Source organism: Rhinoderma darwinii, chromosome 7, assembly GCF_050947455.1.
Source record: "Rhinoderma darwinii isolate aRhiDar2 chromosome 7, aRhiDar2.hap1, whole genome shotgun sequence".
NCBI lineage: Eukaryota > Metazoa > Chordata > Amphibia > Anura > Rhinodermatidae > Rhinoderma > Rhinoderma darwinii.
This window is the reverse complement of record NC_134693.1, coordinates 23004715-23024798: the sequence shown is the minus strand read 5'-3', so window position 1 is coordinate 23024798 and position 20084 is coordinate 23004715. Positions and strand designations below refer to the sequence as shown.

The 20084-nt window shown below is 42.7% G+C and overlaps 2 protein-coding genes across 2 annotated transcripts in view; both read left to right on the top strand.

Moving 5' to 3' along the window:
- Positions 1 to 20084, top strand: part of LOC142657685 (calcium-activated chloride channel regulator 1-like) — a 1094600-nt gene that overhangs the window by 113274 nt on the left and 961242 nt on the right. The window lies entirely within an intron of this gene.
- The window catches only part of TRABD2B (TraB domain containing 2B), a 208279-nt gene continuing 205961 nt past the window's right edge, over positions 17767 to 20084 (top strand). Inside the window, exons 1-2 of the mRNA XM_075832962.1 lie at positions 17767 to 18148; positions 18743 to 19303. Coding sequence (XP_075689077.1) covers positions 18038 to 18148; positions 18743 to 19303 — 672 coding nt within the window. The 5' untranslated portion in view covers positions 17767 to 18037. The remainder of the gene's footprint in view (positions 18149 to 18742; positions 19304 to 20084) is intronic.

The following is a 20084-nucleotide window of genomic DNA, read 5'->3' as shown; positions in this document are numbered from 1 at the left end:
ACTTAGCATTCATTAATAGGGTTTATGAAAAACTAGACAACTCTGTAAGGCCAAAATTGGTAGATGCCTTCAGAACAAAGAGCTATCTGCTTTAGGGGGATCTTGAATAGGAAAGCACCAGACTGCGATAGAGGGAATGAACGTTGGATAAGGAGAAAAAAAGAGAGAGAAGCGCTTCTCGTGTGGGTACCTTAGGTTGTTCTGGGGGGGCGGGGTTGCAGTCATGCTCACCTTTTTTAGTTGTGCAGTGAGGCACCACTACTCGACACATGTTATAAAGGCTCTTCGGTCTTCATGTAGAAAAGAGTTTTATTACATAAAAAGTAACCGCAGTGCACAAGATTACGCGTTTCGAGCCCACACCGGGCTCTTCATCAGATAAGAGCAATGTGGAACACGAAACGTGTAATCTTGTGCACTGCGGTTACTTTTTATGTAATAAAACTCTTTTATACATGAAGACAAAAGAGCCTTTGCATTTTTCCCTGAGGAACAGCACCACAGAGAGTCTCAGGGTAACTACTCATTTATATACCTTTTTATTCCTATAGAAGGAAAGAACACATAGTTGTTAAAGAAACAGCTTATGTTACCCTCATAGTCTTCATAGATGGATAAAATAAAACTATCTCATAGACTTTGTCTGAATTTGCATGCTAGACCCATATCCAGAATAGATGACGTCATACCTGCAGATTAGGCATTTGTTGTGGCCAGTTTTCATGAAGAAAAACAAACTCATGCATTCTGATCAATCACATAAAACAGTGAAATTCCTTTAATCTGGAATCTAATATTCCAGAAAGTCCATCTTTTTGGGTTGCACTGTTGCTCAGTGGTTAGCTCTGTTACTCAAATCTGAACCAAGCTGCAGTACCAGTCACAGCCACACGTGTATGGATGTCACTGTGATATGTACTGGATTGAAGGGGCCACAGCATTCCAGCAAGTGCTGCTATCCCTTCATTCTGCTGATTGAAGGGATAGACCATCAATATGTGATCGGGGGGGGGGGGGGGCAGGGTTGGGCCCCCCTGTGATCACATATTGATAGTCTAAGATATAGTATAGAGTTATAATTTTCTTCAAACCAGCTGATATTCAGAATATCTGACAATCCGGCACCTATTAGTTTCCATAGGATTTGTTTAATTTTGATATTAATAATTCAGACATGTTTTTGAGGGAAAATTCAAATTTTCACATAACAGTTTTTTATAGGAAAAGTAGAACATGTAGATTCCAAAAATATAAAGGTCAACATTTGTCTCACCCTATTATCTTTGGAGCTACAATAAGAAAAGTAATGAATATAGACTCTACTTATTTTTAGTTTTCATCCTGGCAGAAACCGACCTCATTTGTCAATGCCAAAAAATAAAAAAGAGAGAGAAGCCCTCTGGGCAATATTCAAAATACAAGATCAAATATGTGATTAAGTTGTTAAATTTTTTCTTTTTCTCGGGATTCCCCCATAATAAAAAATAATGAAGGCCATTTATCAAAAGCCTCGGAGGTAACACAGTGGTTGTGAGTAATGTTACAACACAAATGTATCAAATTCAGCCAGAATTCCGGCTCTTTTTATGACTCACTCGGAAAAGAGGTTTGACTTATGATGCGCCAGATTGCGCCAACGTTTTGGCACAAAAAAGTGGTCTAAAGTAAGCCAGTGGTATAAAGTAAGACGGAATTGTCTAAAGTTGCGCCAAATTTATCATCCAGCATGAGCCACTGTGATGAATTTGGCGCATCTAGTCTAATTCTAAGCTGTCTCATGCACATGACAGTACTTTTCATTTGTAATTACGGATTAGGTAATTACAGATGAAATTGCGGACCCATTCATTTCTATAGGCCACGGACCCTTCCATATATTTATGGATGTGTGTCCGGGCCGTAGAAATGATCCGCAAAATATAGAACATGTCCTATTCTTGTCCGCAATTGCAGCGCGGACTCTCCCATAGAAGTCATGGTCGCTTCTGGAATTGCAGGCGCCTACGCATGTGTATCCGTATTTGCGGATCTGTATTTGCAGACAGTAAAAATCCTTACCGTTGTGTGCATGAGGCCTAAGAGTATTAATAAATCTAATATTATAAAAATTGTATGTACAATAAAATCCTTTGGTACCAAAAATATTCAGTATTATTAGATATTCTGGATAACTGTACAGTGACAGACTTGTATATAAAACTCACTTGTAAGGATAAAGAACTTTCCAGAAGAAAATTACAAACACAATTTTAACACTATGGGGGAATTTATTATTCTTTCTACGTCAGTTTTCTGGTGTAGAAAAGTCGCAAATGCCTCAAAATTTGCAATTTGTGCAAAAAAAAGTGTGGCTTTGAGTCATTTGCATCGTACAAGTCCCATCACAAAACATGGGCAGTGCTTAGTGGAAGGGCATGGCCTTATGTAGATCGACAAATTTTCTATATTTTATGCCACAATATGGTGTAAATTATAGCGCAAATCCACACCAGCTCGCAGCTAGAGTAGATTTAACTTTCTGGCTCACAGACTGCCGGAGATATGCTTAAAATGTATCAAGTAGTGAGCGCCTCTTAATAATTTAGGTAGATATTACTCTAGTGCTCTTCATATTGAGACTAACATGAAATGCCAGTCATAATAAATTCCCCCTGTATACATAAACAGTACATAGCTATATACTGTGTGTCTATATATATATATATATATACAACAAGAGCTAATAAGTGACAGCACACTGAAATCAGCAAGTCTGTCACTTCTTTATGCTGCCCTCAGGCAGGGCGGCATAAATATCAGACTAATTAGAAAAGATATGCAGCTTTATAATATACTTTGTGTTCTAATTCTTCTCTAAGTTTAAGATCTCTGCTTGATGTCAATAAATAGGAACATTCCTGTTTGCACCCAGAGGGTGAAAATCTGTACAGACCTAGTAATTCTCACAGCTGAAATATTGCATCCAGTCTAGACAATCCTTTGTATGGTTAAACTGTAACTCAAGGCTGATACATTTTTAAGGCCCTTTTACACGGGCCAATAATCGAGCAAACGAGCGTCCTTAGAACGCTCGTTTCCAATCATTACCATATACAGGGAGACGTGCTGCCGACATGATAGAAATGTATGGGGATGAGCGATTGTAGCAGAGATTGCTCGTCCCCATACATTACTGATCATTGCTCCTTATTAAAGGAGCAAACGAGCGGTGATCAACGAGCTGTCTCGTTGATCGGCACTGGTTTACATGGCCGTGTTAGTCCTCATGCACACTTCCGTCACCGTTTTCACGGCCGTTTCTCACGGATCCGTGTGTCCATTATGGTATCCGTGTGTACTCCGTGTCCGTTCTGTGTTTCCGTTTCAAACAGACGTTGTGCTTCCGTTTTGCTTCCGTGTTTCCGTAAAAAAAACGGAAGGTATTGAACTTCATTTGAACTTGTCACATGTCCCAGTCTGTGAACTTTGGCACGCCCTGCTGTTGCTAGGGCAATGGATCCGTCAAAATCGGGCGGCATACGGAAGCCTTCCGTGTGCCATCCGTTTTTTTCACGGACCCATCGACTTCTATGAGCCCCACGGTCACAGAATCACTGACAAAAGTAGGACATGCTCTGCTTTTGACGAAACGGAACAACGGATCCGTGAAAATAATGGAAGTGTGCATGGGCCCATTGAAATGAATGGGCTCAGGGGTCCTATCAGTGCCCAAAACGGATAGCACCCTGAAGGAAAAAACTGAAGTGGGCATGAAGCCTAAGAAGACCCTTACTGTGATCCATTGTAACAAGCTCAGGACAAGAAAGACATTTGTGCTGCTGATATTTATATAGTTCACAGAGGATTGTCTAATCTGGGTACAATTGTAGCAAACTATTATATATGAGTATTAGGTCTGGAGCGGTTTTCCGCCTCTTTTTTTATTCACTAACAGTATAAGCCTTTTTATAGGGGCCAATGATTGGAGGAACACTCATTCCTGATTATTGCCCTGTGTAAACGGCAAATATCAGCCGATGAACGATCAAATGCTCATTTATCAGCTGATCGTATCTTTTATGCAGCTATAAATATGGTCACTAGTCGAAAGCAATTCTACCCGTGTAAACAGGGGGATGTGCTGCCGACATGATGCCAATGCATAGGGACAAGCGATCGTAGTAACCATCCTTCATCCCCACACTAAACGATCATTGGTCCATGTAAAGGGAACAACGAGCGCCGATCAACAAGATGTATTATCGATTGGCGCTCGTTTTAAATTTGGTAAACACGGGAGATATCTGCCCAGGTAAAACTACCTTAAACAAAGATCTTCAAAAAGTTAATAATTGGGATACAAAAGTAGGGGGAACAAAGCATGTGTGTAATCTGTGCAGCTGCACAATGGCCCTGTAGGCAAGGGGATCCACTGCTATTTTAAAAAATAAATAAATGTGCCCCCTATTGTCCATTAGATCACATGAGCTATGCTTATTCCCATTCATGTCCCACAATAACTGATGGATGGGGACACCAGCGAAGAATTTTCTGGAGAGTAATGAAGGAGTCCATGGGTAGCACCCCCGCTGTTATCAGATCGGCAGTTTATAAACAAGGTGCCCATATACTGTTCCTACACAGGGGACCCACTGTTGTCAGTGTCCGCCCCTGTACAAAGAATATTAGAAAGCTGCGTAACTTTTATTTATACAATGATTCTCCTGTGAAAACTCTATTCACTTCTGAAATTAATCAACACTGGAATATCCTGCCTTAAAAAGCCAAAGACAAACAAATGACAGGGAAGATTCCTGCCCCCCCAGCGAAAGATTGGGCTAATCTGGAGTGTGACAGGGGAAAGACAAAATTTTGTTTGTTTTTTTAATAATTTTTTTGCATTTCTTCTTAGTACATTTTAATTCTGAATTAAAGAGGCCCTGTCACCTCTCCTGACTTGTCTGTTTTAGTAAATACTTGTAGTCCCTATAAAATAATGATTTTGAGCATATTTTCTTAGAACTCTGCTGTTCCTCTGTTATTCCTCCTAGAAATTTATGAATAAATTGACAACAGGGTGTTTCAAGTTGGGGGTGTGTCACTACATAGTCTGACACTGTCCAATCAGTGCACTCAGTCTCAGACTGTGTAGGGACACGCCCATTTGAGAATTGGAATGATAACACCTAGTTGTCAATTTATTCATAAATTTCTAGGAGGAATAAACCGTAAGGTCCCTGCTCTACCATTCACTATCTATGTATCGCTGGACACGAGGCAGTGACGTCATCGTGCCTGTCTGTGCCGAGCTGCACAGACCAGAGGAGCAGAGGGATCTCCTCTACTCGTCATTGGAACGGGGTTAGGTGAGAATGTATATTATTATTTTTATCAGGCACTATTGGGGGCAGCTGTGGGGGACTTTATACTGTGTGGGGGCAGCTTTAGGGGCATTATACTGTGTGGGGGCAGCTGTAGGGGCATTATACTGTGTGAGGGCAGCTATAGGGGCATTATACTGCGTGGAAGTTAGTTATGGGGGCATTATTCTATGTAGAAGCAGCTATGGTGGCATTATACTGTGTGGGGGCAGCTATGGGGGCATTACACTGTGTGGAGGAAAACTGAAGGGGCATTATACTTTGTGGGGGCAGCTATATGGGCATTATACTGTGTGGGAAGCACTATGGTTGCAATATACTGTGTGGGGGCAGTGTCAGGGAGTATATTATATACAGTAGTATACAGCAGGCTCAGGGGATAAATATTAATTTAATGGCGTGGCATGCACAAATGGTGCGTGGCATCAAAAAGGGCTGAGCTCTAAATAATCGTTATCGAGGTTACATGTTCAATTAATCGTGATTTTGTTTTAGGTCATAATTGCCCAGCCCTAATTTATCATATTAGTCTTTTCTTATGGGACAGAGGAACTTTTGTGCCCCCTCAGGCTCCAGGGTCTATGGTTACACCACTGGATTTACAGAGGAGGGTCCTCAGTTCAGGACCCCCATCTATTATGTAGAGCAGCTACAAAGAGCATCCAACACAAGGCCAATCAACTTTTCAATTTCGATTTCAATGGCAACTCTGTAATGCTTAATTTCCCATATGGTGGTGCTGTAGGGAAATTGAACACTTGCTCCCGGGTTCCTCACAATTTACAGCTGATCACTAGTGGTCCTGGCAGCAGGACTTAATACTGCGTTTGGTCGACCCTGATAACAAAAAGTCATTGTCGAAAGGGGTCAACCCCTTTAATACATAGGACTGTCGAATATATTACAAAACGTTTTTCTCCGTTCAAAATTGTATTTTCCAGCATTGAGTATGAAACATATCACTGCAAGCGACAATCCTAAGTGTTGATAATGAAAGGTCAGTAGATAGAGGTGGGCATTCGTCTAAGACACAGGACTATTTATCAGCCGCTCACAGCTGAAATACGCACTGAATACATCCCGAGAACTGGCAGCCAGATTGAAAACATCCAAAGCAATTAGAAGCACAATGATTCTCTCTGACAAGCTGATTTTAGGTTTCACTGCAGGCGGAGCGCACACAGTTGTTGTTCTGTCCCTCTACACATTCAGCATTATATCCTTTCCCTATATGTTGATGGAACGCAGTTTACCTACAGGATATATATATATGTACACACACATTTCAGAACATGGCACGTCATGTTACATTCTCCTGAAAGGAAAAAGAGGAATAAAGACTAATCAATAAAATCAGGTGCGTAGTTAAAGGCTCATGGGCCCCGATGCAAAAGTTCTTATTGCCCCCCCCCCCCCCCGCAAACTTCTCATGGACGACGGTCCGCAGCTTTCAGCTGCATCGCTGGGTCTCCTAAGTGACCCAACAATGCAGCACTAGCAGCCAGGGGCGTCACTAAGGACTTAAAATGTCAGGGGAAATAGCTCCAATACATATGTATCCGCCCAAAAAAAAATGTGTGTATAGAAGACAGCATAGCATATCTATAGCACTACAACCCTATAAACTATGGCTAGGATTAGATACAGTGGCTCAGCAGACAGTATCACACATGATAGGATTAGATACAGTGGCTCAGCAGACAGTATCACACATGATAGGATTAGATACAGTGGCTCAGCAGACAGTATCACACATGATAGGATTAGATACAGTGGCTCAGCAGACAGTATGACACATGATAGGATTAGATACAGGGCCCAGCAGACAGTATGACACATGATAGGATTAGATACAGGGCTCAGCTCGCTGACATTGCGGCTCCAGCGCTGGACCCAGGAAAGGTAAGAATAATAATTTTGCTTCTTTATGTGTTACTGATTATTTTTGTGTGTTTGTGTTTTTTTTACAGGTTCGGTTGTTGGACTTCGGATTCGAGGACTTCAATGACAGCGTTTTTTTATTCTCAATAAAATAGTTAATGGGGGTTGTGTTTTTTTATTTCAATAAAATATTTTTTCTATGTGCTTGTATCTTTTTAAACTTTATTATCACCGCCTTAGTAATGGCCGCTGGCTGATTGACAACCTCCATTACTAAGGGTTAATGTTAGCAGGTGCAGAGGCTATCACTAACCCCCATTATTACCCCGGTACGCACCGCCACCAGGGGTATTGGGAAGAGCCGGGTACGAACCAGTACCCGTCCATCTGTAGTGACGGGCAGGCACCAGGGCAGCCGCAGGCTGGTAGTATTAGGGTGGGGAAAGCCAAAAACAATGGCCCTTCCCACCCTGGTAATGCTGCCTGCTGCTGCTGTGTTGTATCTGGCTGGTTATGAAAATTGAAGGGGGACCCGACATCATTCTTTCCAATTATTTTTCATTTTATTTTTTTTAAATGACGTGGGGTCCCCCCCATTTTTCATAACCAACCAGATACAATAAAGCAGCAGCAGCCTAGCATTACCAGGGTGGGAAGTGCCACTGTTTTTGGCCTTTCCCCTCCTAATAATACCAGCCTGCGGCCACCCCAGTGGCCGACCATCCCTACAGATGGTCAAGTACTGGATGGTACCCGGCTCTTCCCAGCACCCCTGGTGGCGGTGGGTACCGGGGTAATAATGGGGGTTAGTGTTCGCCTCTGCACCGGCTAACACTAAGCCCCGCCTTAGCAATGGATGCGGTCACTCAGCCGGCGGCCATTACTAAGGTGGTAGTAATATAGTTTAAAAAAAACACAAAGACATAGAAAAAATATTTTATTGAAATAAAAAAAAAATCCCCCACACAACCCTCATTAACCATTTTATTGATAATAAAAAAAAGCTGTCATCGAAGTAGTCCTGGAATCCGACGTAGTCCAACGACCGAACCTGTAAGAAAACACACAAAAAAAACGATTAGTAACACATGTGTTAGGCTTAGATACAGGACCCATGTGTGATACCGTCTGTGGTACCCTGTATCTAAGCCTACCACAAGTTAGGCTTAGATACAGAGTCCAGCAGACAGTAATCTTATACAGTATAAGATTACTGTGTGCTGGGGCCCTGTATCTAAACCTACCGTGTGGTAGGCTTAGATACAGGGTCCATCAGACAGGATCCCACATGGGCCATGTATCTAAGCCTACCATGTGATTGGCTTAGATACAGGGCCCAGCAGACAGCATCACACAATCTGTGATCCTGTCTAATGGGCCCTCTAAGCCTGCTACATCGTAGGCTTAAAGGGGTTGTGCAGTCCCTAAACATTGATGGCCTATCCTCAGGATATGCCATCAATAGCTGATGTGTCGGGGTCCGTCTCCCGGGACCCGCCAATCAGCTGTTTTGAAGGGGCCACAGCGCTCGTACGAGAGCTGCTTCTCCTTCATTTCACTACTCGCTCACACTGTGAATCGCCGACACCGATTCACAGTGTGACCGGAATGAAGTGACCGGAATTAAGGGGAAGCAGCTGTCGTACGAGTGCTGCGGCCCCTTCAAAACAGCTGATTGGCGGGTCCCGGGAGTCGGACCCCGCCAGTCAGGGCTACTAATCTTACCTTCCTCTTCAGCCGCGGCGGTAGTTCTGTCCTCTCGATGTTGTGCGCGGCGCATAGCGCTGTGACGTCATGCGCTGCGCACAGCGCTTGACATCAGGACCTCCGCTGAGATCCGGAACCAGGAAGGTAAGTACAGTCTGTTACTATAGTAACAGGGGCCCGAGTTACTATAGTAACTTTTTATTGATGTTGTGCGGGGGGGCTGTTGGCTCCCCTGGCTTCGGGGCCCGGTCGCAATTGCGACCGCTGTGACCCCTATAGCTACGCCAGTGAATAAAATAGTCCCTGAATTTTCTCCTGGATGACAGCCACCAAAGGCAGCCTTTAGGCTGGAATCACACTTGCAGTTTTTGATGCAGTTTTTAGTTCCAGAGCCAGGAGTAAATCCAAAAAGAAGGAAAAGTAAAACGGAAGGACTGATATGTCTCCTCTTGTTTAGCTAAAAAAACAACATCAAAAACTGCCACGAAAACGGCATGTGTCATCGATAGGTTGTCACTCAGCTTGCCTTAGACCCTGACTGACACATACATTTGCATGTTTTTGCACAGTTGCAGTACATCCCAGCACCCACTTGCTCCCCCTCATGTTTACTGCTCTGCCTGTGTGTCAATATTCACTGTAGTTCTGGCATTCCTTTTATGAACCAGGAGGATCAGGATGAACAGTACTCTAGGCCCTGGCTAGAAAGAAAAAAATAAATTTAAACACTCAGTTTAAAAGGTAAAATATGATTATCAGTACGTACTGTTATTTATGTGGCTGTAATATGTGGTTGTCTGCTGGAATAGCTCTTTAAAGCAGATGACCAATAGTGGACTTAAAAGTTATAATTATAGGGGTATGTTGATGATCAAAGGGGGTGGGATATCGCTGAAACGGGGCTGTGTTGCAGTTAAGCCAACGGCATCTCGGTCCCTTCATTTTCTTGATTGTGGTGGTCCCAGACGTCAGACACCCACTGATCATAATGTTATGGTATGTCCTAATATCTGATGATGGGAGTACCCCTTTAAGTCACTGCCATAGGGTAAAGCTAGTTTGATTTGATGATTTGGGAAATCCAGTCAAAAAGAACTTCTGATATGTCATAGATACATATGAGAAGATCACATTGGTGGGGGCTGTAATCTGGGACAATCACTGATTTTCAGATCAGTGTCCAGTACTGATATAGTGATGAATGCATAATTTCTAAATGGTACATTTGAATAAGACTTTGACGTTTGACCACTAGATGGAACTTTGGTCATTTTAAGTCCTTGCCCCTCCCATGAAAAGTTAGTGCTGACGTCAGCACTATTTCTTATCAAAAGTGTTACATTATATACACATAAAAACCTAATTTCAAGAATAGTTATCAAAAAGAATAAAATAAAATAAATTGAAAATTCGGTGTAATGATTCTGCTCATTATTGGGTCTTATGATCTATAGTGTCCATCCAACACTCAAAAAAAATTGGTGTTTTATGTTCTGTTCTATTTTATTATTTTTTTTGTACTCTAAATAGGTGCAATTTGTGTGATAATAAATTTATTAAAATCTTTATATTGATCCAAGCTGTTTTTTTTTTTTTTTTTTTACTGCTACAAAGCTCCAAATCCCCTGCATAGGCACATAGGTAAATTACATTTTGGCAGCCACCACTAGAGGAGCTTGTGAGTTTTACTGCATATAACGTGTACAGATGTAGCCAAGTTTATCTTGACTGTGATAACTTGCTGCAGCATGAAGAAAAGCCATTGCAAAAGGTCAAGTCAACGTTTCCTAACACTGTATTTAATGTGTTAAAAGTCAAGATAAAGATGGTTACATCTGTACGAGAAGCTCAATAAAAAAATATTTTTTTAAAAAAAAAAAAACAGCTCCACCTAGTGCTGGCTTCATGCAGCCTGAAATTTATAATTTAGCTTCATGTCGAAGCAGAAAAACAGAGGTCCAACCACTATAACAATATATAAAATGTAATTGTCACTGAATGTTGGACACCATTGAAGACAATGAGGGAAATGAATCCAACAATTTATGGCAGTTTTCAGGCGTACAAAAGACACAATTTCCACAAAAAGTCACAAACATTTTGTGACTTTTTCTTTTTTTTTACGACATTCACAACACTTTTCAAAAAAGTTTGCAGAGCTTAGCGGAAGGGGGCGATAAATTTACCGACAACCTAACAAATTTACTGTAATTTATGCCAGAAATTAGCGTAAATTATAGTAAAAAATTACGCCAGTCCACCAGCATTTATCTAAAGTGGGAATTTTGCTCATCCTAAAAATAAAGGCTCGCAGTTATTAGGAAGTTTACGACAGATTTTGGCACAAACTGTGCCTCTGAAATGTCGTAAGTGACGAGCGGTAAAATATGCGACTTATCTCGTTGCTCAAAATAAATTGAAAAGTGACAAGAAAAGTCTTGTTCAGGCGAGATTTATTAACTAGAATCGGTGAAAGTGGAGTTAATTTTGGCACAAGTCTACCTACACCTGTTAATAGACGACGTAGATTTAATTTCCACACTGTGAGACAGGTGAAAACGCCCTGAATTTATTCATTAAGAGGTGCGCGCGTTGTACCGAAATCACTCCAACTGCCACTATTATTTAGACTGGCATAAAAACACCGGCCTTCATAAAGGTGAGCCACTATCTTTTACAAAAAAGGCAACACTACGGCTACACTCAGACAAACTTAGCTCATCTCGGGCGTTTTTAATGTCTGAGGTGCACCCATGCGGGACGTGTTGTCACGGATCACCCATAGACTACATTCTATGGAGGGATGCGAGACACGCAGGAAAATAGGGCATGACCTATTTTTTCACGGACTGTTCACACGCTCCGTTGAAACAACGGTTGTGTGAACGGCCCCATTGAAATACATGAGTCCGTGTGACGGCCATTGTATTAACGGTCGTCACACTACGAGATACTCGCGCATCTGAATGAGCCCTAAATGTCCATTTACACAGCCCGATTATGGGGAAAACGAGTGTTCACAGAACGCTCGTTCCCGATAATTGCCCTGTGTATATAGGGTAACGATCAACCGATGAATGAGCAAACGTTCGTCCATCAGCTGATCGTATCGTTTTAAATGCTCAATATATTATCTTTGTCGGTAGCGCATCTCCTGTGTAAACAGGGACATGTGTTGCCGACATTATAGAAATGTATGGGGACAAGAGATCGTAGTTACGAGCGTTCGTCCCCAGACTTGATCCTTGTGAAAGGAGAAAATGAGTGCCGATCAACGTGCTGTCTCGTTGATTAGCGCTTGTCTACACGGCCAACGTCGGGCCAAGTAAAAGTACCTTAAGAAAATGATGGGTAAATCTGACAAGCAAATGAAGAAAATAGTAAATAGGTGATAATTGCTTAATATAGTTGCCAATCGGATCTGCTTTTATAAATGACATGGATTCCTGCAGTAAAGAGATAATTAGCATGAAATTCTACAATAAAACAGGCATTTAGCATGGTAATTGTATGTCCCTTTTTGAAAAGGTTATTTTTAGGTATAGTCCCAACATGCCATAAAGATTTATATACCAAGGATTATCCTGTTACTGTTTTGAAGGTGAAACTCAACTGAAGACCGGGACATGCACTGAAAGCAAATGTCAAGCTTTCAACACCGTTTCCCAGTTCATATAAAGACATAATAAATGTAAAAAGTATCATTACTTATCTTGTACTGATCCTGAGTTACAGCCTGACTGATAGTTCAGAGCTGCATTCATAATTCTGCTGGATGTTATTGGAAGCAGTCAATTATCTTGTTACCAGACACAACCCTAAGGCTGGGTTCACACGTGGCGGAATTTCACTTAAATTCCGCTGCGGACACTCCGCAGCGTTAATCCGCAGCGGAGCCGTTTCTCCATTGCCTTCCACTTCTATTTAGAAGTGTTCGTTTAGACGAGGCGTAAAATTCCGCTGCGGAGCATAGGCTGCGGAGCGGAATTTGGTGTCCGCAGCATGCTCTGTCTGTTGCGGAGCAGTGGCGGACTCATGGCGGAATTTCTCCATTGACTTCAATGGAGATTCTAAATTCCGCAATGAAGTCCGCAGCTGTCATGCACATGTTATGTGTGCTGCGGATGCGTCTTGCTTTTTTGCCATGACATTTCTTCATTCTGGCTGGACCTATGTATTTCTAGGTCTACAGCCAGACTGAGGAAGTCAATGGGGCTCCCGTAATGACGGGAGCGTTGCTAGGAGACGTCAGTAAATAGTCACTGTCCAGGGTGCTGAAAGAGTTAAGCGATCGGCAGTAACTGTTTCTGCACCCTGGACAGTGACTACCGATCCCAATATACAGCAACCTGTAAAAAAAATTGAAGTTCATACTTACCGAGAACTCCCTGCTTCTTCCTCCAGTCCGGCCTCCCAGGATGACGTTTCAGTCTAAGTGACGGCTGCAGCCAATCACAGGCCAATAACAGGCTGCAGCGGTCACATGGACTGCCGCGTCATCCAGGGAGGTCGGGCTGGATGCCGAAGGAGGGACGCGTCACCAAGACAACGGCCGGTAAGTATGAATTTCTTTGACTTTCACAAGGGAAAGTGCTGTCCCTTCTGTCTATCCTGCACTGATAGGGAGAAGGGAAGTACTTTTACCGCAGTCCGCAGCAGCTAGTCCGCATCAATTTACTGCACATTTTGTGCAGATCCGCAGCAGAATCTGCAACGCAGATTCTGTGCGGCATTGATGCGGACAGTTGCGGAGGAAATCCGCCACGTGTGGCCATGCCCTAAGGGTATGTTCACACGCAGAGTCAAAAACGTCTCAAAATACGGAGCTGTTTTCAAAAGAAAACAGCTCCTGATTTTCAGACGTTTTTTGTGCCACTCGCGATTTTCGCTGCCATTTTTACGGCCGTTTTTGGAGCTTTTTTCAATAGAGTCTATGGAAAACGGCTCCAAAAACGTCCCAAGAAGTGTCCTGCACTTTTTTTCCGCGTAAAAAAGTGCAGCGAAAAACGCTCCGTCGGAACAGAACGCCATTTTCCCATTGAAATCAATGGGCAGATGTTTGGAGGCGTTCTGCTTCCGATTTTTCAGCCGTTTCTCAGGCGTTTACGGCCCGAAAAACGGCCGAAAAAAGGCCGTGAGAACATACCCTCACTTTGCTGAGCCCTGGTTATACAGTGGGGTAGTTGGTTTTCCCATCATCAGACTAGAGCGCAGTGCTTCATGTAAAGGGGACACTTTTCAGAATATGAATCAGCAGAACAAGTTCTGTACATAGATTGAGGCAGTAAAGAACACTGGAAAATGTAAGTTCTGAGGCCTGTAAAATTGTGAATGCAGCTCTGGCCTATAAGGCTGGGTTCACATGGAGTATTTTGCAGGAGGAAAATCTGCCTCAAAATTCCGTTTGGAATTTTGAGGCAGATTTTCCTCTGCCTGCATGCCGATTTTTGCGGCGTTTTTCACCTGCAGCCATTGAGCGCCGTGGGCATAAAACGCCGCAAAATATGCTTTATCTGCCTCCCATTGATGTCAATGGGAGGTCAGAGGCGTAAACGCCCGAATATAGGGCATGTCCCTTCTTTTTCCCACTCGCAGGAAAAAAACGCCTCCGCCTCCCATTGAAATCAGTGGAAGGCATTTTCGCCCATTTTTTGGCCCGTTTTGCGGCACGGTTTCAGCCTTCAAAAAACTCGTAAAAAACTCTGTGTGAACTCCCCTTAAGGCTATGTTCACACGGAGTATTTTGCAGGAGGAATATCTGCCTCAAAATTCCGTTTGGAAGTTTGAGGCAGATTTTCCTCTCCCTGCACGCCGATTTTCGCTGAGTTTTTCGCAGCGTTTTTCGCCCGCGGCCATTGAGCGCCGCGGGCATAAAACACCGTAAAATACGCTTTCTCTGCCTCCCATTGAAGTCAATGGGAGGTCAGAGGCGGAAACGCCCGAAGATAGGGCATGTCGCTTCTTTTTCCCGCGAGGCAGTTTTACTGCTCGCGGGAAAAAGACGCCGACGCCTCCCATTGAAATCAATGGGAGGCATTTTCGGGCCGTTTTTGACGAGTTTTGTGACGCGGTTTCTGCGTCAAAAAACTCGTCAAAATACTCTGTGTGAACATAGCCTAAGAGTATGTTCATACTTGCAGCGTGGTTTGGTGTGGAAAAAATCCAGTGAACCGCACAAAAATCACTTTATTCACTTAAACAAAACAAAGGAAACTAAACAAAAAACTTGTAACATTGTAGCTTATCTGCACAGTGACAAAGATGGAAGAGTTCTCTCAATGGGACTGACTGTCCTGGAGACCTGTGATAAGGAGAGGGATGTGCAAGTGTAAGTAACCCCATTAGAACTGATATGGCCGGTTATAGCATTCGCTGGGGCTGTCCATTTCAAGAAGCAGCCCTGGACTTAGCAAAGACCCCCAACAATCCCTGTTGGGGCATACCTGGGATATGTCCTAATAGCTACTTGTGGATTGTACATTCACAGGCAGTAATACATTGGAATACATAGGTATTTCAATGCATTAAGTTAAAAAAAAAAAAAAAAAAAACGAAAACAGAATAAAGAGAATTTAAAAAAAAATTTAGTTAATTTTTTTCATACTAAATACAAAAAATAAACATATTAGGTTTCTTCCTAATCGGTAATACCCATACAATAAATGTAAGAAGTAATTTGCAGTATTCAGATGTAAAAAAAACTTCAAAAAGGACGGAAATTAATAGTTTGGATTACAGTATAAAACAATTTATAAAAATTAAACGTTTACTTCATAATAATATGAAGTTGCAGTCCCTGGATCCTAAGGCTTCATTCACATCTGCGCTTGGCTGCCGTTCCGACGTTCCGTTGGAGCTTTCAGTCGGAACGGGACCCTGACTGACACAAACAGAGTTGATTTCAATGGTGATGGATTCGGTGCCAATGATTTCCGTTTCTTTCAGTTTTGACGGAATTAATATCGTAGTTGACTACTACCACAACTGAGACAAACGGAAACCATTGGCACCGGATCCGTCACCATTGAAATCAACTCTTTTTGTGTCAGTCAGGGTCCCGTTCCGACTGAAAGCTCAGACGGAACGTCTGAACGGCACCCTAGCGCAGCACTATAAATTACATGTGATAGTTAGGGGCCGCTGTTTCAGATTTTGCATTAGGGTTCAGTAGCGTGAGGTTATGCCCTTGTTTATGGCTATCTTGGCCATCTTAAAGCCCTACATTAGTCAACTTAAAAGTATAAACGATCGCCAACTCCTCATTCAGAGTCGGTAACAGATGTGTGGCAACTTATCGGTGATACTTTGCTGAAAAGATAGAAATCGATATCTATGTAAAGCCTTTCCTAGGGCGGGAATATTTTTGCAAATTAATTTATGAGGCTAGCCTGGAAATGGCCTACGAAGAAATACGTGGTGATTTTCATAATTTTTTTTAAACGTTCGTCCAGGAGCATGTGTTTGCTTAGTTACAAGCTTTTGAAGATTTTCATATCTTGAAGCTAAGCTAATCGTCCAGTCCCGACCAATGCTATTTTTTGCATGTCTCTTAACCCCTTCCCGCACTGCGCCATAAATGTACGTCCCTGTCAGCTGGGCCTTAGCGCAGTGTTAAGGTAAGTACAGCAGTCGTGCCTGCTGTAGCTGACAACTCTGTTCCTGATCATTTAATCTCTGTGGTGGCACGATCAATAGCGATCACGGCATCAAAAAATGGAGGGGGCTCTCTTTGTGACCCGATCTTCATCCCCAGTTATAGTGACAGCTGGGGCTGACGGTTTTATGGGTCAAACTAACAAAGGCCCCCAGGGCTGTCCTGAGATAAAGCCTGTTAGAGCATATCTTCTATACGCCCTAACAGCTGCCTAGGCACTTACATGCACAGGCTATAATGCATTGAAGAAACGTAATACTAGACAATACATTGCGTCACGAAGGTCAAAATTAGCCGCCTTCCTAAAGGTCCTTGTACACGGGCCAATGATCGGGTGAACGAGCCTCTGTACAAAAACGCTCATTGACCTGTGTGAACAGGGCAGCGATCAGCCGACGCATTGGCTGATCGCAGCATTTATGCGCCAAAAATAACGGTCGCTAGTCGGGAAGACATCTCCCCATGTAAACAGGGGATGTGCTGCCAACAAGTTGCAAATATATGGGGACGAACAAACATGCAAAAATATGGAGAAAAGTGATTTTAACCCTTATCTTTTTGTGCTCATTTATAATAAGACAAAAAATTAGACAGAATCCCTATAAACTGGTCCTACACGGCTGATAATGACTAATAATCTGTAAAATGTCTTTCTTTGAGGAAAGGGAAGGATCACATGATAATAGATCTTGTAAGGCATTTACTAATATGCTGGAAATTTACTTGTGCGATATCGAGTTTGGGCTCACCTCCCATGGCTGGCTTTATACAGAAAGTTTACATCTACAATAATTTTTCAAAAACATTTTCTTTTCACTATATAGAAAAAGTTGAAATTCCATTACATTTTTTGAAAAGTAACTTTGTGTACGAGCAGCTAAAATAACTGGCATTCCCGCTCCATCAAAGTAACAATACAAGCAGCTGTTAAAGAATAAAAGTTAATGACAAAATTGTCACTCTGGTTTAGCATTGTCCTAGGAGTCCTGTGTCGTGTGTCCCAGCCTGGGATGAGCTTGCAAATTGCAGGCGAACGTCTCTTATGCTGGACTTTTTTGGGGTGGAGAGAGCCGTGTGGCTGCACCCTCTAGTGGGAGGAGAACACTGACAAGGAGTTTAGGATGGGACTCTCAGTAACTTCCCAGCTGTTACAGAGTGTGATACTGACATGCAGAGCAGGATCTGCCTTCATGTGCCTCTTCATATAGCAGCACCCAGCACACCCCTTACCCCCACCAGCACCCTGTCACCCTGGCAATACCTCCACACAACTTCTTCACAGCCAGCAGCATGGAGGAGCCCAGCACCACCCTGCCACCCCATCCCTTCTGAGAGAGCACAGGAGATTCTTGCAAGCAGCCACAAATAAGAACTTCTTTGCACTTGTTCAATGTGGAAAGAAGGTTTCTGAAGTTGTCACCCTACAGTAAGAACCATGTGGCCCTGGACTGGCATCCTATACTTTGCAGTCTGCGCTGTTTTGTTGCAGGAGGTCCTGTGCAGGAAACTTCCAATGGACACTGGTCAGTGTGGACTGCCCAAGTCGGTGAGTGAGATTATCATTACTTCGATTGCAAGCTCTTTTGCACAGTAGGGTCATTAGTCTTGTACATGGCTGAATGCGAGAATATTCAACTATATAGTTATATGTTAGGAACCGGACCTTTAAGAAATAATATAATATATGTAGGTATGACTGTCTTATCGAAAAGCAATCAGCTAGAATGGTTCTGTTTGTAGGGTAAGAACTCATCAATCTGGTTTGGGATGGGGGAAGGGCAAAAAAGAAAGCTTTGATCGAAATCCTATTTATCGGAATCTGCACTGAGAGGATTCAGTCCATTATTTGCACACCCCATGGTGTCTCTGAACTGGGAATGACCGGTGGAAAAGATGCTGCTTGCTGGGGAGATGTCTTTCTTGAAGAGGGATAGGAAATCACCATGTGTCACCTAAGCTGGTCCGATGATCATGTTAATGATAAAACTTATTTGGGACCTTAAAAGTATTATATCCTGGGTAGGATTCCTGAGATCTTTGTTATAGAAATAGTAAGATGCAGGAATGTTCTACTTTGGAACTTTGAAGAATTAGAAAAGTTTGAAGAACTTTGGTTTAATGTCTTCCTTTTATTTTTCAGCAAGAAGAGCTGAATTCTTTCTTATGGACCATCAAGAGGAATCCACCTGCTTATCTCTTTGGAACTATACATGTGCCTTATACCAGAGTATGGGATTTTATACCCCAGAACTCTAAGAAAGCCTTCCAGGATAGTAACAATGTCTACTTTGAGCTGGACCTCACAGATCCTTACACAATCTCAGCTCTGGCCAGCTGTCAAATGTTGCCTCAGGGAGAGAATCTACAGGATGTTCTGCCCAGGGACCTATACAGGAGACTTAAGAGGCACTTGGAGTATGTCAAATTAATGATGCCCCACTGGATGACTCCAGACCAGCGGGGCAAAGGTCTTTACGCTGATTACCTTTTTAATGCCATTGCTGGCAACTGGGAGAGGAAGAGACCTGTGTGGGTGATGCTTATGGTGAACTCTTTAACAGAGTCAGACATTAGGTCTCGGGGTGTCCCAGTTCTGGATTTATATTTGGCACAAGAGGCTGACAGGATGCGGAAGAAAACTGGAGCTGTGGAGAGAGTAGAGGAGCAATGCCATCCACTTAACAGGCTAAACCTGTCCCAGGTAAGATCCTGAGATTGTGAACACTATAAAAAAAAACTCCTAACTCAAGAACAATATTATAGTATATATAATAAATAAAACATTTGTATGTGTAAAATAAAAAAAATATGTAATGCAATAAGAGCTAATGGCTTCACTGGGGCATGAGTTTTGATGAAGCCTACAATTTAGGCTTGGGCTTAAGGGCAACATGAGTTGCCTATCGGGATGCTGCATTGGCATTTATCAACAATATATCTGGAAAATGGACATAGCCATCCCATTACATTATACACATCTGCAAATGGTGGCACAAAGAATTGGGGACATGTTGTAATTGTGGGCAGGATAACCCAAATCAATGAGCAGGTTGTTGCTATGGTCCTTTACCCAGTAGATCTTTACCTTGGACTAGAGTACCATGTGTTGGGATGGCACAAGAAGTACAACATGAAAGCCCGTTGACTACCACCAAGTTACACGATGTATGCCACCCAGGGCAATCCACCAAAAGATGCACTTGTCAGACATAAACACCTTGTGCAGGGACTATCAAAGCATTGAGAAAGTCTTAGTAGTCCTAAGGCAGTACTTTATGGTAGGTTAGGTGCCAGTATTGAGATGCTATCCTGCAAAGTGATAACTTTCAGGTTGTCCTGGCCACAATGTCGGACTCATGGGCAAGTTACAATCAACAGCAACTTTTCTGAATTTTCCATCATGTACTAATGGATCCATAGTCTATGAACATAGTCCAGATTTGGTGTGATATTGTAATGCCAACGGATGGCAATGGGCGAAT